Source organism: Pristiophorus japonicus, chromosome 3 (assembly GCF_044704955.1).
Source record: "Pristiophorus japonicus isolate sPriJap1 chromosome 3, sPriJap1.hap1, whole genome shotgun sequence".
Classification (NCBI taxonomy): domain Eukaryota; kingdom Metazoa; phylum Chordata; class Chondrichthyes; family Pristiophoridae; genus Pristiophorus; species Pristiophorus japonicus.
Window position 1 is genome coordinate 212146294 of NC_091979.1, and position 20997 is coordinate 212167290.

A 20997-nucleotide genomic window follows, 5' to 3' on the forward strand; every position below is an offset into this window, starting at 1 on the left:
TTCCCTCTATGGCAAGTATATCCTTTCTTAGGTAAGGAGATCAAAACTGCACACACTACTCCAGGTGCAGTCTCACTAAGACACTGTATAACTGTAGTAAGACGGCCTTGCTCCTGTACTCAAATCCTCTTGTAATGAAGGCCAACATACCATTTGCCTTCCTAACTGCTTGCTGCACCTGCATGTTTGCTTTCAATGACTGATGTATATGGATACCCAGGTCCCTCTGTACATCGACACTTCCCAAGCCATCACCATTTAAATAATACTTTGTGTTATGTTTTTCCTGCCAAAGTGGATAACTTCATATTTATCCACGTTATACTGCATCTGCCATGTGTTTGCCCACTCACTCAACCTACCTAAATCTTCTTTGCATCCTCCTCACAATTTACAATCCCACCTAGTTTTGTGTTCTAAGCAAACTTGGAAATATTACATTTGGTATAGCTGGAGCCCAAGCACTGTTCCCTGTGGTACCCCATTAGTCACTGCCCGCCACCCCGAAAAAGACCCATTTATTCCTACGCTCTGTTTCCTGATAGTTAAACAATTTTCAATCCATTCTAATACATTAGCCCCAATCCTATGTGCTTAATTTTGCACACTAACCTCTTATGTGGGATTTTATCAAAGGCCTTTGAAAATCCAAATACACTACATCCACTGGTTCTCCCTCATCTATTCTATCAGTTACATCCTCAAAAATCTCCACTAGGTTTGTCAAACATGATTTTCCTTTCATAAATCCATGTTGACTTTGTTTAATCCCATTGATAGTATCTGAAGTGTGCCGTTATCACATCCTTTATAATAGACTAGCTTTTTCCCTACTATTGATGTTAGGCTAACTGGTCTGTAGTTCCGTGTTTTCTCTCTTTCCTTTTTTAAATAGTGAGGTTACATTTGCCACTCTCCAATCTGCAGGAACCAGTCCATAATCTATAGAATTTTGGAAGATGACAACCAATTCATTTACTATTTCCATGGCTACCTCTCTTAGTACTCTGGGATGCAGATCATCAGGCCCTGGGGATTTATTGACCTTCAGTCCCATTAGTTTCTCCAGCACTATTTTCTTACTAATAATAATTTCCTTTAATTCCTCTTGTCACTAAACACATGGTTCTCTAGCATTTCTGGGACGTTATTTGTGTTCTTTTCCGTGAAGACAGAATCGAAGTATTTATTTAATTGTTCTGCCATTTCCTTGTTCCCTATTACAAATTCTCCCGTTTCTGTCTGTAAAGGACCTACATTTGTCTTCACTAATCTTTTTCTTTTTACGTACTTGTAGAAACTTTTGCAGTCGGTTTTTATGTTCCTTGCACGTTTACTCTCATACTCTCTTTTTTTCCCCTCTTAATCAATCTCTTGGTCCTTTTTTGCTGAATTCTAAACTGCTCCCAATCCTCAGGCTTACTACTTTTTCTGACAACTTTGTGTAACCCCTCTTTGGATCTAATACTATCCTTAATTTCTTTTGTTGCCATGGTTGGGCCACTTTTCCTTTTGTGTTTTTACGCCAGAAAGGAATGTATAACTCCTGCAATTCATGCATTCATTCCTTAAATATTAGCCATTGCCTATCCACTGTCATGCCTTTTAATGAATCTTCCCAATCTATCATAGCCAATTCATTCCTCATACCTTCATAGTTTCCTTTGTTTAGATTTAGGACCCTAGTTTCAGATTGGACTACTTCACTTTCCATCTTAAAGAATTCAATCATGTTATGGTCACTCTTCCCTAAAGGACCCCGCACAACAAGATTGATAATTAACCCCTTCTCATTACACAATACCCATTCTAGGATAGCCTATTCCCTAGTAGGCTCCTCAACATATTGGTCTGAAAAACTATCTCATACACACTCTAGGAATTCATCTTCCACAGTATTATTACTGATTTGGTTTGGCCAGTCTGTATGTAGATTAAAGTCACCTACGATTACTGTAGTACCCTTGCTACATGCATTTCTAATTTCCTGCTTGATACCGTTCCCTACACTACCACTACTGTTTGGATGCCTATAGACAACTCCCCCCACCAATGTTTTCTGCCCCTTGGTGCTCTTCAGCTCCACCCAGACTGATTCTACATCTTGATTTTTTTTGAGCCAAAATCCTTTCTCACTATTGATCTGATTTCATCCTTTACTAACAACACCACACCACCCACTCTTCCTTTTTGCCTGTCCTTCCTAAATATCAAATATCCTTGAATATTAAGTTCCCAACCCTGGTCATCCTCCGTAATTGCAACTATATCGTATCCGTTTACATCTATATATACGCTTTTAATTCGTCTACCTTATTACAGATGCTTCGTGCATTCAGATACAATGCTTTTAAATTTGTCTTTTTAACATTATTAGACATCTTAACATTATTTTGTACTCTAGCCCTATTTGTCTTAGCTATTTTTTCTTACCTGGACCCTATTTGTTAGTGCATTCTTTTGTTTGTATGCTCTGTCCCTTCCAGACATAATCTGGTTATCCTTACCACAATCACTTTCCTGCATCACTTCCTTTTCTTTTCTCTTTAGCATTCTAGATTGCTCTCTACTGAGACCGTCCTCCCCTTCCCCCTAGTTATTCAGTTCGCTATCTTGGTCTATAGAGCAGGATTTGGCCTATCTGTGTATCAAGGTATAATCAGTACATAGAGAATGTCTGTGTATATTGACTGTCCCTTGATTTATCGGATATTTTGTGTCCCTTGCCGATTGTGTTTGAATCACTTGGCATATCAAGATCAAGCTTCCCTTGGTGCATTCAGTATTGCTAGGTGTGCCAAGTACAGTTTTTTTTTAAACTACCTCGGGATGTATCATTCTGTTGCAATAACATGTCGTCATCACAGAAAATCCTTGAAGTTCCTAAACTGGTTTTCACATATGTTACTAGATGAGCAGAAGGAAATATAAACAGATGCAGTGCCTACAAGACACCCCCACAGCAACAGGAACGTTCATTCCCCCAAACTCAGCTAGTTTAAGTAGTTTCAACAAACTAATGAAGACTCTCTTGGAAATGCATCCTGAAGCAAACAGGTCAGAAAATGGGTACAGTTTTTAGTGATTACAGTAAATACGTAGTCTAGAATAAATTGTCTCCAGTACATTCTTAAACAGTTTCAAAATCTGCTGTTCTGAAAATGCTTTTCCTCAAGCTTTTTTTTTAATGTTTTTTTTTAAGAAGGTTGCCCTCAATTATCACAACTTTTAATTGGTACTTCTAAAAGTTGTTGCATTATTAGAGTATATTTAATCTATGTAGATATATGATGGTACTTTTATTTTAGCAGCCTGAACTTTCAGATACCAGTTGGTACCCTGCCTTGTATTTAATATTTTCATTGCAGACAAAATAGGCTCTCAATATTCACAGCACCTTTTCAATTTAAAAATGGGAAACATATCTTTCCAATTTTTCCCCTCCTCCCTTGAAGGGACTGATTCAGACGTTATGATTCCAGTGTTGCAGTAGGCCAGTGCCTCGTCATTCTTCACATATGAACCTAGAAAGTGAGTCTTGCCAGACTATTTAACCATGGGGCCATCATAACCGATCAAAGTCCAGTTCTTGCATGATGACCACATGCAGATTTTAGAGAGTAATCACTTTCTAGTGGCCAGAGGTAGGAATCCTGGCTTAGTTTCCCCTCTTTAGCTCGAGGGCACCGAAGCCAATTGTAGCTCTCCTACTGTCGCAGCTGAGGTCAGCTAAGTCAGCACAAGTTGCGACCGTCATGAAGTCCAATTACACATTGGCCTTATCAGCTGAGCATTTAAGGGAGACTAGATGTAGCATGTTTTATAGAATTAAGCATAATGCATATTTTCAGCAGTGCATACAGTGAGGATATAGTTTAAGTTTGAGTATTTCTATGTTACTCCATTGATGTATTAATTTGTGGTTTGAATTATGTTTAGGGATGATATCATTCAAGCATTGAAGGAAGTGAAAACAAATAACAAGGGATTTCTGAGTGGCTTGGCTCTAAACACGATTGTACAACTGGCATCTGCTATCTTGAAAAAGCACTTATCTACAAGTAGCAAAGAATAAAGGGTATGTGTTTAGTGTCCGCCATTTTATCTTGCTATCGATGTTGAACTGAAATAATATGTATCAAAAGTGTCATGTATGTAACCTCTATGTAACACCACTGCAATACTGTATATACTTAAGCAATGCACACCTTGACCACAGGGGGTGAACTTGTGGGAGACACTCCTTACCTGGTCACCCAGGTATATAAAGGGAGGTCCCACACAGGGTCATCACTTCTTGGTCCTGTGAATAAAGTTTCAGGTCATAATGACCTTGTCCATAGAATATGCCTCGTGTGGGTTTTGTGCAATTGAGTAAGGACATTACAAAAAGTATTGAGCTTTTTAAAACCTGAGGCTGGGGGTGAAATCTATCTATAATCAGAAACGTGAAACTAGCCCATTGGAGAACTTCAATGGAAAAGAAAATTGGTTGCAGTGTAAAAAGGGCTCCAGATCCACCATGAGCCCATTTTGCACTGCTCATGTAAACCAATTTCACCCCTATTATGTGATGTACAATTATGTTCAATGACCCAAATATAGTTTTGTGCTTAAAAGGCCAATTACTGACTGGAACATGCTACTCCAGTGCAATCAGTATCCAGAGCCAGGCATTCTGGTCGTTGCTGTCCTAGATACAAGGCTACGTGGATCTCTCATTGCATTGTCCAACAACTACCTATAGAAAAGTGTAAGCCAAGGGATGTAACAATGAGCCCCTCTTGTCATATGAATGGATACCTTAAACTCACACAAGCCCCCATGTGCTCTTCTTCAATCTTTCAATAAGCGGAAATACTGAGCACCCTGGTAAGACGAGACCGATGGAACTAAATATTCAGGGGTTCTTGACAATCCGGAGGGACAGACAGAAAGGAAAAGGAGGTGGGGTAGCTCTGTTGATAAAGGATGGAATCACTGCAATAGTGAGAAATGATATTGTCTCAAATGGTCAGAATGTTGAAACAGTTTGGGTGGAGATAAAGAATAATAAGGGGAAAAAGTCACTGGTGGGTGTTGTCTATCGGCCCCCTAACAGTAGCAAATCTGGTCGGAGTATAGACCAGGAAATAGTGAGGGGCTTGTAAAAAAAAAAAAGGGAACAGCAATAATCATGGCTGATTTTAACCTCCACATTGATTGGACAAATCAAATTGGTCTGGGTAGCCTTGAGGAAAAGTGCATAAGGGATGGGTTCCTTGAGCAGTATGTAATGGAACCAACCAGGGAGCAGGCTATCTTAGATCATGTAATGAGACATGATTAATAAACAATCTCCTAGTGAAGAATCCCCTTGGAATGAGTGATTATGAATTTCAAATTCAGATGGAGGGTGAGAAAGTTGGATCTCAAACCAGTGTATTAAGCTTAAATAAAGGGGACTACAAAGGTATGAGGGCAGAGTTAGCTAAAGTGGACTGGGAAAATAGATTAAAGTGTAGGACGGTTGATGAACAGCAGTGTACATTTAAGTAGATATTTCACAACTTAAGAAAAATATATTCCAGTGAGGAGAAAAGAGTGTAAAAGAAAAGATAGCTATTCATGGCTAAATAAAGGAAGGTATCCAATTTAAAAACGAGGACATACAAAGTGGCCAAAACTAGTGGGAGAACAGAAGATTGGGAAGCTTTTAAAAGCCAGCAAAGAATGACTAAAAAGAATGATTAATATTCCTTGTTACAGGATTTTTAGACAGGGCGGTACTCGTGGTACTGGTTAAAGAAACTATTACAGCGTGAGGAGGGATGATGTTAGAGGGATCATCAAATGAGGCCATATGGGTCGAATTGAAAAATAAAAAAGGGGCGATCACACTGCTGGTCATGTAATATGGATCCCCAAGAGGAGCAAATATGTAGGAAAATTGCTGTGATGTCCAAAAACCATAGGGTAGTAATAGGGAATTTTAACTATCCAAATGTTGATTGGGACAAATATAATGTGAAGGATATAGACGTTGCAGAATTCTTGAAATGCATTCGAGAACTTTTTCAGTCAGTGTGTAGCAAGCCCAACATGAGAGAGGGCGGTTTTGGATTTAGTTTTGGGGAATGAAGCTGGACAGGTTGAAGGGGTAGTAGTTGGAGAGCACTTGGGTGCAAGTGACCATAATTAAGTCAGATTCAAGTTGGTTATGGATAAGGACAAGGATAGGCCTAGAATAATAGTCTCGAATTGGGGAAAAGCTAATTTTGCTAAGTTAAGGAGTGATTTGGCCACAGTGGACTGGAAACAGCTACTTGTGGGTAAGTCAGTGTCGGAACAGTGGGAGGTATTCAAGGAGGAGATCAGGAAGGCTCAGGCCAAACATGTACCCTTAAAGAAAAAGGATGGGAATAATAATTCCAGAGCCCCCTGAATGTCTAGGGACTTACAGAGGAGGATAAAAGAAAAAAAGGACGCTTATGTCATATACCAACGGCTAAATACTATTGACTCTTTTGAGGAATATTGAAAGTTAAGAGGCAACATTAAAAAGAATACTAGGTTAAGAGAGAACGAAAAATTCTTGGCTAGTAAAATTAAGGAAAATCTTCAGATGTTCTATAAATAAAGAAAGGGTAAGGCCTATTAGAGACCATGAGGATAATCTTTATGTGGAGACGGAAGATGTTGGTAAGGTTCTTAATGAATACTTCGCATCTGTTTTCACAAAGGAAAAGGGCAACGCAGATACTGCTATCGCGGAAGAGCGTGATATTCTGGATGAAATAAATATATAGAGAGAAGTATTATTAAGGGGTTTAGCAGCTTTGAAAGTAGATAAGTCCCCAGGCCCGGATGAAATGCATCTCAGGCTGTTGAGCGAAGTAAAAGAGGAAATAGCAGAGGCCTTGACCATAATTGTTCAGTCCTCTTTGGATCTGGGCATGGTGCCGGAGGATTGGAGGACTGCTAATGTACCCTTGTTGAAGAAGGGAGAAAGGGATACGCTGAGTAATTACAGGCCTGTCAGCCTAACTTCAGTGGTGGGAAAATTATTGGAAAAAATCATGAAAGATAGGATAAATCTACATTTGGAAAGGCAAGGATTAATTGGGGACAGTCAGCACGGATTTGTTAAGGAAAGATAGTGTTTGACTAACCTGTTTGAATTTTTGAGGAGGTAACCAAGAGGGTCGATGAGGGTAGTGCGTACGATGTAGTGTATATGGACTTTAGCAAAGCTTTTGATAAGGTCCCACATGGCAGACTGATCATGAAGGTTAAAGCCCATGGGTTTCAGGGCAAAGTGGCAAGTTGGAACCAAAATTGGCTTGGAGATAGGAAGCAAAGGGTTATGGTTGATGGATGTTTTTGTGACTGGAAGGATGTTTCCAGTGGGGATCCACAGGGCTCAGTACTGGGTCCTTTGCTTTTTGTGGTATACATCAACGATTTTGATTTGAATATAGGGAGTATGGTTAAGAAGTTTGCAGACAACACTAAAATTGGCTGCGTGATTGATAATGAAGAGGAAAGTCATGGGCTGCAGGAGAATATCAATCTACTGGTCAGGTAGGCAGAGTGGTGACAATCACTGAAGAGGTGATAATGGGACTAAAGGCAGATAAATCCCGTGGACCTGATGGCTTGCATCCTAGGGTCTTAAGAGAAGTATGGATAGTGGATGCACTGGTTGTAATTTATCAAAATTCTCTCGATTCTGGGGAGGTCCCAGTAGATTGGAAAACTGCAAATGTAACGCCTCTATTTAAAAAAGGACGCAGACAAAAAACGGGAAACTATAGACCAGTTAGCCCAACATCTGTGGTTGGAAAAATGTTGGAATCCATTATTAAAGAAGCAGTAGCAGGACATTTGGTAAAGCATAATTCGGTCAGGCAGAGTCGGCATGGATTTATGAAGTGGAAGTCATGTTTGACAGATTTGCTGGAATTCTTTGAGGATGTAATGAAGAGGGTGAATAAAGGGGAACCAGCGGATGTGGTGTATTTTGACTTCCAGAAGGCATTTGACAAGGTGCCACATAAAAGGTTACTGTACAAGGTAAAAAGTTTGCGGGGTTGGGGGTAATATATTAGCATGGATAGAGGATTGGCTAACGAACAGAAAACAGAGTCGGGATAAATGGTTCATTCTTGGGTTGGCAATCAGTAACTAGTGGGTGCTGCAGGGATCAGTGCTGGGACCCCAACTATTTATAATCTATATTAACGACATGGAAGAAGGGACCAAGTGTAAAGTAGCCAAGTTTGCTGACGATACAAAGATGGGAGAAAAAGCAATGTGTGAGGAGGACACAAAAAACCTGCAAAAGGACATACAGGCTAAGTGAGTGGGCAAACATTTGGCAGATGGAATATAATGTTGGAAAGTGTGAAGTGATGTACTTTGGCAGAAAAAAAATCAAAGAGCAGATTATTATTTAAATGGAGAAAGATTGCAAAGTGCTGCAGTACAGAGGGACCTGGGGGTACTTGTGCATGAAACACAAAAGGATAGTATGAAGGTACAGCAAGTGATCAGGAAGGCCAATAGAATCTTGGCCTTTATTACAAAGGGGATGGAGTATAAAAGCAGGGAAGTCTTGCTACAGTTATACAGGGTATTGGTGAGGCCACACCTGGAATACTGCGTGCAGTTTAGGTTTCCATATTTACGAAAGGATATATACTTGCTTTGGAACTAGTTCAGAGCAGGTTCATTCAGTTGATTCCGGAGATGACGGGGTTGATTTATGAGGAAAGGTTGAGTCGGTTGGGCCTCTACTAATTGGAATTCAGAAGATTGAGGTGATCTTATCGAAACGTATAAGATTATGAGGGGGCTTGATGAGGTGGATGCAGAGAGAATGTTTCCACTGATGGGGGAGACTAGAACTAGGAGACATAATCTTAGAATAAGGGGCCACCCATTTAAAACTGAGATGAGAAATTTCTTTTCTCAGAGGGTTGTGAATCTGTGAAATTTTCTGCCTCAGAGAGCTGTGGAAGCTGGGACATTGAATAAATTTAAGACAGAGATAGACAGTTTTTTAACCGATAAGAGGTTATGGGGAGTGGGCAAGAAAGTGGACCTGAGTACATGATCGGATCAGCCAAGATTGTATTAAATGGAAGAGCAGGCTCAAGGGGCCGTATGACCTAGTCCTGCTCCTATTTATGTGCTTATGTAAGTGTGAGGTAAGGCACTTTGGGAGGGCTAATAAGGAATGGGTAATACACATTAAGCAGTAGGCCACTTAATGGTGCAGATGAACAAAAGGATCATGGAGTGCTTGTCCACAGATCCCTGAAAGTTGCAGACTCGGTGGTTAAGAAGGCAAACTGCTTAGTTTTATTGAACGAGGTACAGAATATAAGAGCAGGGAGGTTATGCTTAATACTTTGGTTAGGCCACAGCTGGAGTACTGCGTGCAGTTCTGGTCGCCGTATTATAGGAAGGATGTGATTGCACTAGACAGTAGAGAGGGTACAGAGGAGATTTACTCGGATGCTGCCTGGAATGGAGAATCTTAGTTATGAGGACAGATTGGATAGGCTGGGTGTGTTCTCATTGGAACAGAGGAGGTTGAGACGAGACCTTATTGAGGGGTCTGGACATAGTGGATAGTAAGGGCCTATTTTCATTGGTGGAGGGGTCTATTACGAGGGGACATAGTTTTAAGGTGGTTGTTGGAAGGTTAGAGGGGATTTGGCGGGTGGGGGGAGGGGTTCTTTACGCAGAGGGTTGTAGGGATCTGGAACTCACTACCTGGAAGAATGGTGGATGCAGAAACCCTCACCACTTTTAAAAGATGGTTGGATGGGCACTTAAAGTGCCGTAACCTGCAGAGTTACGGACCTAGAGCTGGTAATTGGGATTAGACTGTATAATTTCTTGTATAATGGTAAGTATTGCAGGGAATCGAATACGGTCAGGGTGATCTCCTGGACTAGTTTTGATCGCCTGGATGGGTCGGAGAGGAATTTTCCCAGATTTCTTTTCTCCCTAGGTTTTTAATCTGGTTTTTGCCCCTCCAGGAGATCACATGGCTACGGTTGAGGTGGCGTGTAGAATGTTTTCAGTGTACGGGGTGTTGCAGTTGTGTGAGGTGGACTGGTTGGGCTGGGTGCTCTTTGCTTTTCCGTCATTGTTCATAGGTTTATATGTAACCTTCAGGGCTGCTGACCGAGGACCGTGCGGCTCTTTGTCGGCCGGCATGGATACGATGGGCCGAAATGGCCTCCTGCACTGTAAATTTCTATGTTTCTATGAAAGGGAAGATAGACTATGAAAGTAAACTAGCACGAAATATAAAAGCAGATAGCAAAAGTTCTATAGGTATATAAAAAAGAAGAGAGTGGCTAAACTAAATGTTGGTCCCTTAGAGGACGAGACTGGGGAATTAGTGATGGGGAACATGGAGATGGCAGAAACTCTGAAAAAATATTTTGTATCAGTCTTTATGGTAGAGGACACTAACAATATCCCAAAAGTGGATAGTCAAGGGGCTATGGGGGGGAGGAACTTAACACAATCACCTAAGGAGGTGGTACTCAGTAAGATAATGGGACTAAAGGCAGATAAATCCCTTGGACCTGATGGCTTGTATCCTAGGGTCTTAAGAGAAGTAGCGGCAGGGATAATGGATGCATTGGTTGTAATTTACCAAAATTCCCTGGATTTTGGGGAGGTCCCAGCAGATTGGAAAACTACAAATGTATCGCCCCTATTTTTACAAAAAGAAGGAAACTAGTTAGACTAACATCTGTGTTTGGGAAAATGTTGGAGGCCATTATTAAAGAAACAGTAGCAGGACATTTGGAAAAGCATAATGCGGTCAGGCAGAGTCAGCATGGATTTATGAAAGGAAAGTCATGTTTGACAAATTTGCTGGAATTCTTTGAGGATGTAACGAAGAGGGTGGATAAAGGAGAACCAGTGGATGTGGTGTATTTGGACTTCCAGAAGGCATTTGACAAGGTGCCACGTAAAAAGTACTGCACAAGCTAAAAGTTCACGGGGTTGGGGGTAATATATTAGCATGGATAGAGGATTGTCTAACTAACAGAAAACAGAGAGTCGGGATAAAAGGTTCATTCTCGGGTTGGCAATCAGTAACTAGTGGGGTGCTGCAGGGATCAGTGCTGGGACCCCAACTATTTACAATCTTTATAAATGACTTGGAAGCAGGGACTGAGTGTCACGTAGCCAAGTTTGCTGATGATACAAAGATGGGAGGAAAAGCAATGTGTGAGGAGGACACAAAAAAGGACATAGGCTAAGTGAATGGGCAAAAATTTGGCAGATGGAGTATGTTGTAAAGTGTGAGGTTATGCACTTTGGCAGAAAAAAAATCAAAGAGCAAGTTATTATTTAAATGGAGAAAGATTGCAAAGTGCTGCAGTACAGCGGAACCTGGGGGTAGTTGTGCATGAAACACAAAAGGTTAGTATGCAGGTACAGCAAGTGATCAGGAAGGCCAATAGAATCTTTGGTTTCCATATTTAAGAAAGGATATACTTGCATTGGAGGCAGTTCAGAGAAGGTTCACTAGGTTGATTCTGGAGATGAGGGGGTTGATTTATGAGGAAAGGTTGGGCCTCTACTCATTGGAATTCAGAAGAATGAGAGGTGATCTTGTAAGATTATGAGGGGGCTTGACAAGGCCCAACCCCTGTCGTCGAACTACAGTACGCGGACGATGCTTGCGCCTGCGCACATTCAGAGACTGAACTCCAAGTCATAGTCAGCATCTTCACTAAGGCGTACAAAAGCATGGGCATTACACGAAACATACGTAAGACAAAGGTCCTCCACCAACCTGACCCCACCACACAGCGCTGCCCCCCCCAGTCATCAAGATCGATGGTGCGGCCCTGGACAATGTGGACCACTTTCCATACCTCGGGAGCCTATAAGGGCAGACATCGACGATGAGGTTCAACACCACCTCCAGTGCGCCAGCGCAGCCTTCGGCCGCCTGAGGAAGAGAGTGTTTGAAGATCAGGCCCTCAAATCTGCCACCAAGCTCATGGTCTACAGGGCAATAGTGATACCTGCCCTCCTGTATGGCTCAGAGACATGGACTATATACAGCAGACACCTCAAAATCGCTGGAGAAATACCACCAATGATGTCTCCGCAAGATTCTGCAAATCCCCTGGGAGGACAGTCGCACCAACGTTAGCATCCTCGATCAGGCCAACATCCCCAGCATCGAAGCACTGACCACACTCAACCAGCTCCATTGGACGGGCCACATTGTTCGCACGCCTGACACAAGACTCCCAAAGCAAGCGCTCTGCACTCCTACACGGCAAGCGAGTCCCAGCTGGGCAGAGGAAACGTTTCAAGGATGCCCTCAAAGCCTCCTTGATAAAATGCAACAACCCCACCTATCCCGGGGGGGGGGGGGCGGGGCGGGGGGGCCACGCCTTGGCTTCTATTCCTATTCCATATGCTGTCTCTCAATACACCGCAGATCTTGGCATGTGGAGCTGCTCCCATTGTTATTTTGGAGTTATTTTGTGACAGTTTCTGCATCCTCCTTGCCTCTAATTCCAAGTAAGTGCACATGTGGATGGATTTCAATGGCTTGCCCTTGGATGGACATGTCTGCAGAGTGCACATCCATTTGTCTGTGGATTTAATGGACAGCTGTTGCGGTTCTCCTGACTCTGTCCCTTGAGTTTTATACTGAAGGGCCCTGTTACATGGGCAATGACTGGGGAATTTAGTTTAAAGCAGAGTGTTGGTCATTTCCAGGACTAGTCAGGTCCAGCTTGTTGTTCGTGGTTTGTCTAGCCTGTTGGGTGAACTGGGTATCCAGACAGACAGATTGCCTTCTAGAGTCTCTGATTCAGAGAGCTGTCAGCCCAGAAATCCTCAGTACCTGCCTGATAGTGCAGGAAGCATTCAACTTTCATTACTTTGGGTACACCCTTATCACATTTAACAATCTCTAAGTATGCAGTCATAGATGGACCTTGGTGTAATATATGTTAAAATGCAACTATTGGGTTAACCTTTTCTCAAAGGATGGAATTCACAGGATATCAGGGCTGGGAAATGTGGATTAGGATTTAGAGGGTTGTCTGAACCATCGTGCTTCAGTGAAAGTTACTTTGGACATTTTGATCATTTGCATCTATGCTCCTTGAGATGGTTCTATTCATTTGAGCTCACCAGAGGTGGGTCGGCAGTGTTGTTTGGTGGAGTGCTGCCTTTGGGAGTCAGAATTAACAAAGGAAAGGGAAAACCTCATATTCAGGATCAGTCAGAGCCAACAGTGGCTGAGAATATAGGACTGTGCCTGAGCTGGGAATTAAGATAGAACTGGTCAGGTTTCCTGGCCAGAGACTGACCCCCAAAGGACATAAAACCAAAAGGGAATATTCTGTCTGCTATTCAAGGCAGTGTAATTTGTTTTGTCATTACGGTTACCGTTGTAGAAGAACTTTACCTTTTGATCAATGACATGCAGGCTGAAAAATAAAGCATCATCTTGATTTGTCATTGACCTTGTCTTACCAGAGTGTTCATCACTACCACTTTTTCCCACTTACTTCACTCATTTCCCACATTACAACAGTGACTACACTTCAAAAGTACTTCATTGGCTGTAAAGCGCTTTGAGACGTCTGGTGGTCGTGAAAGGCGCTATATAGATGTCCTTATTGAAAGATTGGCGGAGTGTACGAGGCAGCACATGCGAGTTTATGGTATCCAATTTGTTTGTTGGTGGGGATACTTCGTTACATTCCCTAGGTTCTGCAATCATATAAGTAGATATTCAGTAGTATGCAAGACATGTGGGATCCCCTTACGGGAGCAACTGACACAACTGATCTCCAGAAGGGTTCTATGGCAGAGCTAGATTTCTAAAAATTGGTGGCAGCAATCCATTAATTTACACTGGTTTAAACATTGGCTTAAAATCTTTCAAATTTAAAAGTGTACTGAGCAGACACAGTTGAGATTTTAAAATGTCGACCAGATTAAAAAAGAGGCAGAAATTGACATGATAAGACTAGCAACAGTAGGGAGAGAACTTCAGTTAAAGGAGCGAGTGTATCTGTTGAGAGGGGGGAGGGTTGGTTCAGCTGGAGTTAGAGAGAAGGGTTCAATTAGAGAGAGCCAAAGCAATGTAAACTGGAAGATCGAAGCTGGTAAGTCATGAATTCGAGGGCAATCGACAAGGAGAGAATGTGAGACCCCGACGAGGGGAGAGACTGCACGGGCGCAAGACCGACAAGGGGAGACACAGCACTGATGAGACCGACAAGGGGAGACACAGCACTGATGAGACCGACAAGGGGAGATACTGCACTGGCGTTAGACCGACAAAGGGATGACTGCATTGGTGATCAGGGGAGAGACATCGCAGTAGGACTTCCTCAGGTCAGTGTCCTAGACCCAACGATATGAGGCTGATTCCTTAATGACGTCCCCTCCATCATGTCAGAAGTGTGGCTGTTCACTGCTCGATGTTCAGCTCCATTCACAATTCTTCAGATAATTAGGCAATCCATGCCGGTATGCAGCAAAATCTGGTCAACATCGAGGCTTGAGGTGATAATTGGCCAGTAAGATTTGCATGATACAATGCCAGGTAATAACCATCTCCAACCAAAGAGAGTCTAACTATCTCTCTTTGACAATTAATGGCATTACCATCGCCGAATCCCCCACCATCAACATCCTGGGGTTATCACTCTCAAGAAAGTCAACTGGACCAGCCACACACATGCCATGGCTGCTAGAGCAGGTCAGAGGCTGAGTATTCTGTGGTGAGTGGCTCACCTCTTGGCTTCCCCCAAAGCCTCTCCACCACCTACAAGGCATAAGTCAAGACTGAAGAAACACTCTCCATGTGCCTGGATGAGTGCAGCTGCAACAACTCCAGCTTGACACCATCGAGCATAAAGTAGTCCGTTGGATCGGCAGCTCATCCACCAGCTTAAACATCATCTACCTCCCACCATTGCTACAATGTATACTATCTACAGGATGCATTACAGCAACTTGCAGAGTTTCCCAAACACGTGACCTCCACCACCTAGAAGAACAAGGGCAGCAGATGCATGGAAGTACCATCTCCTCCAAGTTCCCCTCCAAATCGGCATACCATCCCAACTTGGACATATATCACTTCCTTCATCGTTGTTGGGTCATAATCCTGGAACTGCCTACCTAACAGCATTGTGGGAGTACCTTCATTACATGGACTTCGGCGGTTTATGAAGCAGCCACATCTCCACCTTCAAGGGCAAGTAGGGATGCCAACCTCGTCACAAAGCCTACATCCAGAGAATGAACTAAAAAAAAAAAAGAAATGTCTGCATCACTGAGGTACATGCCAGCTGCTGTTGCAGTTTTCAGGTAAGCTGGAAATGACATTTCATTGTACTTCTGATGTGTTGTGTACCTGTAAAGCATGCACTCCCATGTTCCACCACCAGGGAGCGCATCCCTTGAAGTCCCAAGGGATCCCAGCATCCCTAGGGAGCACTGTATATAAGCCGGCCCCTAAGGCCTGTTCCTCACTCTGGAGTGTCTCAATAAAGACTGAGGTCACTGTTACTTTAACCTCCCTGTGTGCAATCTCATCTGTTTTAGGAACACAATAACTGGCGACGAGTATACGAATCCGACGCAAAGATGCAGCAAACTGTGGGCATCCTGGAGAAGTTCTCGGAGGGTGAGGACTGGGAAGCCTATGTCAAACGGCTAGACCAGTACTTTGTAGCCAACGAGCTGGACGGAGAAGGAAGCGCTGCAAAAAGGAGAGCGGTCCTCCTCATGGTCTGCGGGACACCGACCTACAGCCTCATGAAGAATCTTCTGGCTCCAGTGAAACCCACAGATAAGTCGTATGAGGAGCTGTGTACACTGGTTCGGGAGCATCTTAATCCGAGGGAGAGCGTGCTGATGGCGAGGTATCAGTTCTACACGTGCCAGCGATCTGAAGGTCAGGAAGTGGCGAGCTATGTCGCCGAACTAAGGCGACTTGCAGGACATTGTGAGTTTGATGGCTACCTGGAGCAGATGCTCAGAGACTTTTTTGTACTGGGCATTGGCCACGAGACCATCCTACGAAAACATTTGACTGTAGAGACACCGACCCTCAGTAAAGCCATTGCGATAGCACAGGCGTTTATGTCCACCAGTGATAACACCAAACAACTTTCTCAGCACACAATTTATGAACATTGCTAGCACTTAACTGCAACTGTGTTTGTGAGCAGAAATGAACAGGATAGAAACCACGAGTCTGCAACTGCCAGCAGGCCTCAGGTGACCCAGATGACTCAGAATCCGCAACAAAGAATGAATGCAAGGCAATCATTGGTGTTGTGGAGGCTTCCATTCAGCCTATTCATGCCGCTTCAAAGGGTATGTTTGCAAGAGATGTGGAACAATGGGGCACCTCCAATGTGCTTGCAGACGAGCTGCAAGCTCTGCAAAACCTACTAACCAACACGTGGCAGAGGAAGATCGATCCATGGTGGATCAAAGCAATTTTGAGCCTCAGAGAGCAGGCAGATGCTGAAGTACGCGGGGTGCACACATTTTCGACAAAATGTCCACCTATAATGCTAAATGTAAAATTGAATGGCTTACCTGTAGCCATGGAACTGGACACCTGGCGCTAGCCAATCCATCATGAGTAAAAAGATGTTTGAGAGACTGTGGTACAACAAGGCACTCAGACCAGCCCTGAGCCCCATCTGCACAAAACTGAGAACGTACACCAAAGAGCTCATCACTGTCCTGGGCAGCACCATGGTCAAGGTCACCTACGAGGGCACGGTGCACGAACTTCCACTCTGGATTGTTCCGGGCGATGGCCCCACACTGCTTGGAAAGAGCTGGCTGGGCAAAATCAGTTCCATCACATGTCGATGAGGCCTCATGTACCCAGGTTCTGAACAAATTTCCTTCCCTTTTTGAGCCAGGCATTGGAAACTTTTCCGGGGCGAAAGTGTGGATCCACTTGGTCCCAGAGGCACGACCCATTAGCCACAAGGCGCGAGTGGTACCTCATGATGAGGGAGAGAGTGGAAATCGAGCTGGACCAGCTGCAACACGAGGGCATCATCTCCCCAATTGAATTCAGCGAGTGGGCCAGCCCGATTGTTCTAGTACTCAAAAGAGATGGCACGGTCAGGATTTGCGCTGGTTATAAAGTAACTATTAATCGTTTCTCGCTACAGGACCAATACCCGCTACCTACGGCAGACGACCTATTTGTGACGCTGGCAGGAGGCAAGACGTTCACCAAGCTCGACCTAACTTCGGCCTACATGACGCAGGAGCTGGAGGAGTCTTTGAAGGGTCTCACCTGCTTCAACACGCACAAGGGACTGTTCATCTACAACAGATGCCCGTTTGGAATTCGGTCAGCTGCAGCGATCTTCCAGAGAAACGTGGAGAGCTTACTCAAGTCGGTACCACGCACGGTGGTTTTTCAGGATGACATTGGTCACGGGTCGGGACACCGTCGAGCACCTACAAAACCTGGAGGAGGTCCTCCAGTGACTGGATCGCGTAGGACTGCGGCTGAAGAGGTCGAAATGCAACTTCATGGTAACAGAAGTGGAGTTTTTGGGGAGAAAAATTGCGGCGGATGGCATTCGGCCCACAGATGCCAAGACAGAGACTATCAGGAACGCGCCCAGGCCACAAAATGTCACGGAGTTGCGGTTGTTCCTGGGACTCAACTATTTTGGTAACTTCCTACTGGGGTTAAGTACCCTCTTTGAGCCCCTACCTGTGTTATTGCGTAAAGGTGAGAACTGGGTATGGGGAAAAAAACAAGTAATTGCTTTTGAGAAAGCCAGAAACATTTCATGCTCCAACAAGCCGCTTGTATTGTATAACCCGTGTAAAAGTTTTATGTTAGCATGTGATGCGTCGTCATACGGAGTCGGGTGTGTATTACAACAAGCTAACGTTGCGGGGAAGTTGCAACCTGTCGCCTATGCCTCCAGGAGCTTGTCTAAGGCTGAAAGGGCCTACAGCATGATTGAGAAAGAGGCATTACCGTGTGTGTTCGGGGTAAAGAAAATGCATCAGTATTGTTTGGCCTCAAATTTGAGCTAGAAACCGATCACGAGCCCATCGTATCACTGTTCGCTGAAAACAAGGGGATAAATACTAATGCCCACCTTTGTATGCGGGTATCAGTGTATAACAATACCATCCGCCACAGGCCAGGCACCGAGAACTGTGCGGATGCTCTCAGTCGGCTACTATTGCCCACCACAGGGGTGGAAATGGCGCAGCCTGCAAACTTGTTGATGGTCATGGAAGCGTTTGAAAATGATAAATCACCTGTCACGGCCCACCAGATTAGGATTTGGACCAGCCAAGATCCTCTGCTGTCTCGAGTAAAAAAAAAACTGTACTGCATGGGAGCTGGACCAGCATCCCCGTTGAAATGCAAGAGCTAATCAAGCCATTCCAGCGGCGAAAGGACGAGCTGTCCATTCAGGCAGACTGCCTGTTGTGGGGTAACCGCGTAGTGCTACCCAAAAAGGGCAGGAAGACGTTCATTTCGGAACTCCACAGCACACACCCGGGTATAGTAATGATGAAAGCGATAGCCAGATCCCACGTGTGGTGGCCCGGTATTGACTCTGACTTAAGAGTCCTGTGTACGGCAATGCAGTGTGTGTGCTCAGTTGAGCAACGTGCCCAGAGAGGCACCGCTAAGTTTGTGGTCCTGGCCCTCCAGACCGTGGTCAAGGATCCATGTCGACTATGCGGGCCCGTTTCTCGGTGAAATGTTCCTGCTGGTGGTGGATGCTTTTTCAAAATTGATTGAATGTGAAATGATGTCGGGATGCACCGCCACCGCCACCATTGAAAGCCTGAGGGCCATGTTTGCCACCCACGGCCTGCCTGACATACTGGTCAGTGACAACGAGCCATGTTTCACCAGTGCCGAATTTAAAGAATTCATGACCCGCAATGGGATCAAACATGTCACCTCGGCCCCGTTTAAACCAGACTCCAATGGGCAGGCAGAGTGGGCAGTACAAACCATCAAACAGAGCCTTAAACGAGTCACAGAAGGCTCACTCCAAACCCGCCTGTCCCGAGTACTGCTCAGTTACCGCACGAGACCCCATTCGCTCACAGGGGTGCCCCCGGCTGAGCTACTCATGAAAAGGACACTTAAAACCAGACTCTCTCTGGTGCACCCCAACCTGCATGATCAGGTAGAGAGCAGGCGGCAGCAACAAAATGTAAACGATGGTCGCGCCACTGTGTCATGGGAAATTGATCTGAATGACCCTGTATATGTGCTAAACTATGGACATGGTCCCAAGTGGATCGTGGGCATGATGATAGCTAAAGAAGGGAGTAGGCTGTTTATAGTCAAACTGGACAATGGACAAATTTGCAGAAAGCACCTGGACCAAACGAGGCTGTGGTTCACAGACTGCCCTGAACATCCCACAGCAGACACTACCTTTTTCGAGTCCACAACACACACCCAAAGGATCAACGACACCACCCCGGACCAGGAAATTGAACCCATCACGCCCAATAGCCCAGCAAGGCCAAGCTCACCCAGCAGCCCTGCAGGGCCAACAACAGGCCAGCCCAGCGAGGGCACAGCCAACACACCAGAACAGACATTTGTACCGAGGCGGTCCACCAGTGAAAGAAAGGCTCCCAACCGCCTCACCTTGTAAATAGTTTTCACTTTGACTTTGTGGGGGGAGTGATGTTGCGTATCTGTAAAGCATGCACTCCCGTGTTCCGCTACCAGGGAGCGCATCCCCTGAAGTCCCAAGGGATCCCAACATCCCTTGGGAGCAGTGTATATAAGTCGGCCCCTAAGGCCTGTTCCTCACTCTGGAGTGTCTTAATAAAGACAGGTCACTGTTACTTTAACCTCCCTGTATGCAATCTCATCTGTGTTCGGAACACAATATGATGCCTGTTTCTATTTTTGCCAGTTTTGAGCCATCTACTCTGAAGGCAAAGTGCTGAATCTCGTTGCACATGGACCCTGTACCTATCAAGTGCTCTCCAGTACCTTTTCCATTTGACCATTTTGCATTAGTCAGCCTGGACAGTGCATGAGTGTAGGCACAGAGGACATTCCAGCTGTCCTGCCCAACAATCACGCTGATTAGCTCGGGTGTTGAGGCCAATTGCAATACCCCTACCACTGCTCTGGCTGAGGTCATCTAACTTAGCATAGACCAGGGATTGAATGGACGGCTGATTTACCCTAGGTAAATATCTGTACTTCCAGTTACAACAGCCCAGTAGGTCATCAGGGGAGCTCTGTTATGTGTTGCTTGATTTTATTTTTAATGACCAGTTGAGTGTTTGAGACACGTCTCGATAAAATTTAATTAATTGTGGTTGAATGTCTTTTAATTTCTTTTCAGTGTTTGGAGAAATAGAGCAACTGCAGAAATCCCACTGAGAACCCATTCCAGCCTTCTGTCGGACATGAGATGCTTGCTGTCTTGCATTTTCATTTTTCATCGGATTCAATGTTACTTGGAGCAAATATCCAGACTTGTTGAATAATGAAGACAATTCTATGTTTGTGCAATGCGCTGAGCTTATGACACAAGGCTCTTGAATCCTGATGTGCCAGTTGCGTTGATTTATAGCATTTGTTACACTTTTTTGAACTCTTCTGTAATGTGAGAAAGTTGATTAAATTGATGTGAAGCTGTAACTATCTAGGTTTACTGAAGTTTATATGGGGGAAGGGCGCTTTGAATTGGTGCTCTGCATGATAGTTTGTGCTTCAATTTTCATTCAGTGAAATTAATTAACAAGTATATAAAATGTATGATCACCGTGGGCTAGACTTCACTATCATTTTCGGCGGGTTCGCGACGATTTTCTCGCCGCACAGCTCTTTTTCCACCCGGTGAAAGTTTCCCCATTTTTAGTGGTCGTGCCCAAATCTGAAAAAGCCCGCTGGGATCAAACCGCCGACGCCAGGGCGTAAGTTTGGCCTGA

At 44.3% G+C, this 20997-nt stretch overlaps 1 protein-coding gene across 1 annotated transcript in view; it reads left to right on the forward strand.

Moving 5' to 3' along the window:
- Nucleotides 1-20707, forward strand: part of rbm44 (RNA binding motif protein 44) — a 191738-nt gene extending 171031 nt beyond the window's left edge. The window contains exons 16-18 of the mRNA XM_070876231.1: nt 2912-3057; nt 3940-4078; nt 20409-20707. Of these exons, the coding sequence (XP_070732332.1) occupies nt 2912-3057; nt 3940-4075 (282 nt within the window). The 3' untranslated portion in view covers nt 4076-4078; nt 20409-20707. The remainder of the gene's footprint in view (nt 1-2911; nt 3058-3939; nt 4079-20408) is intronic.
- Nucleotides 20708-20997: the final 290 nt, after the last annotated feature.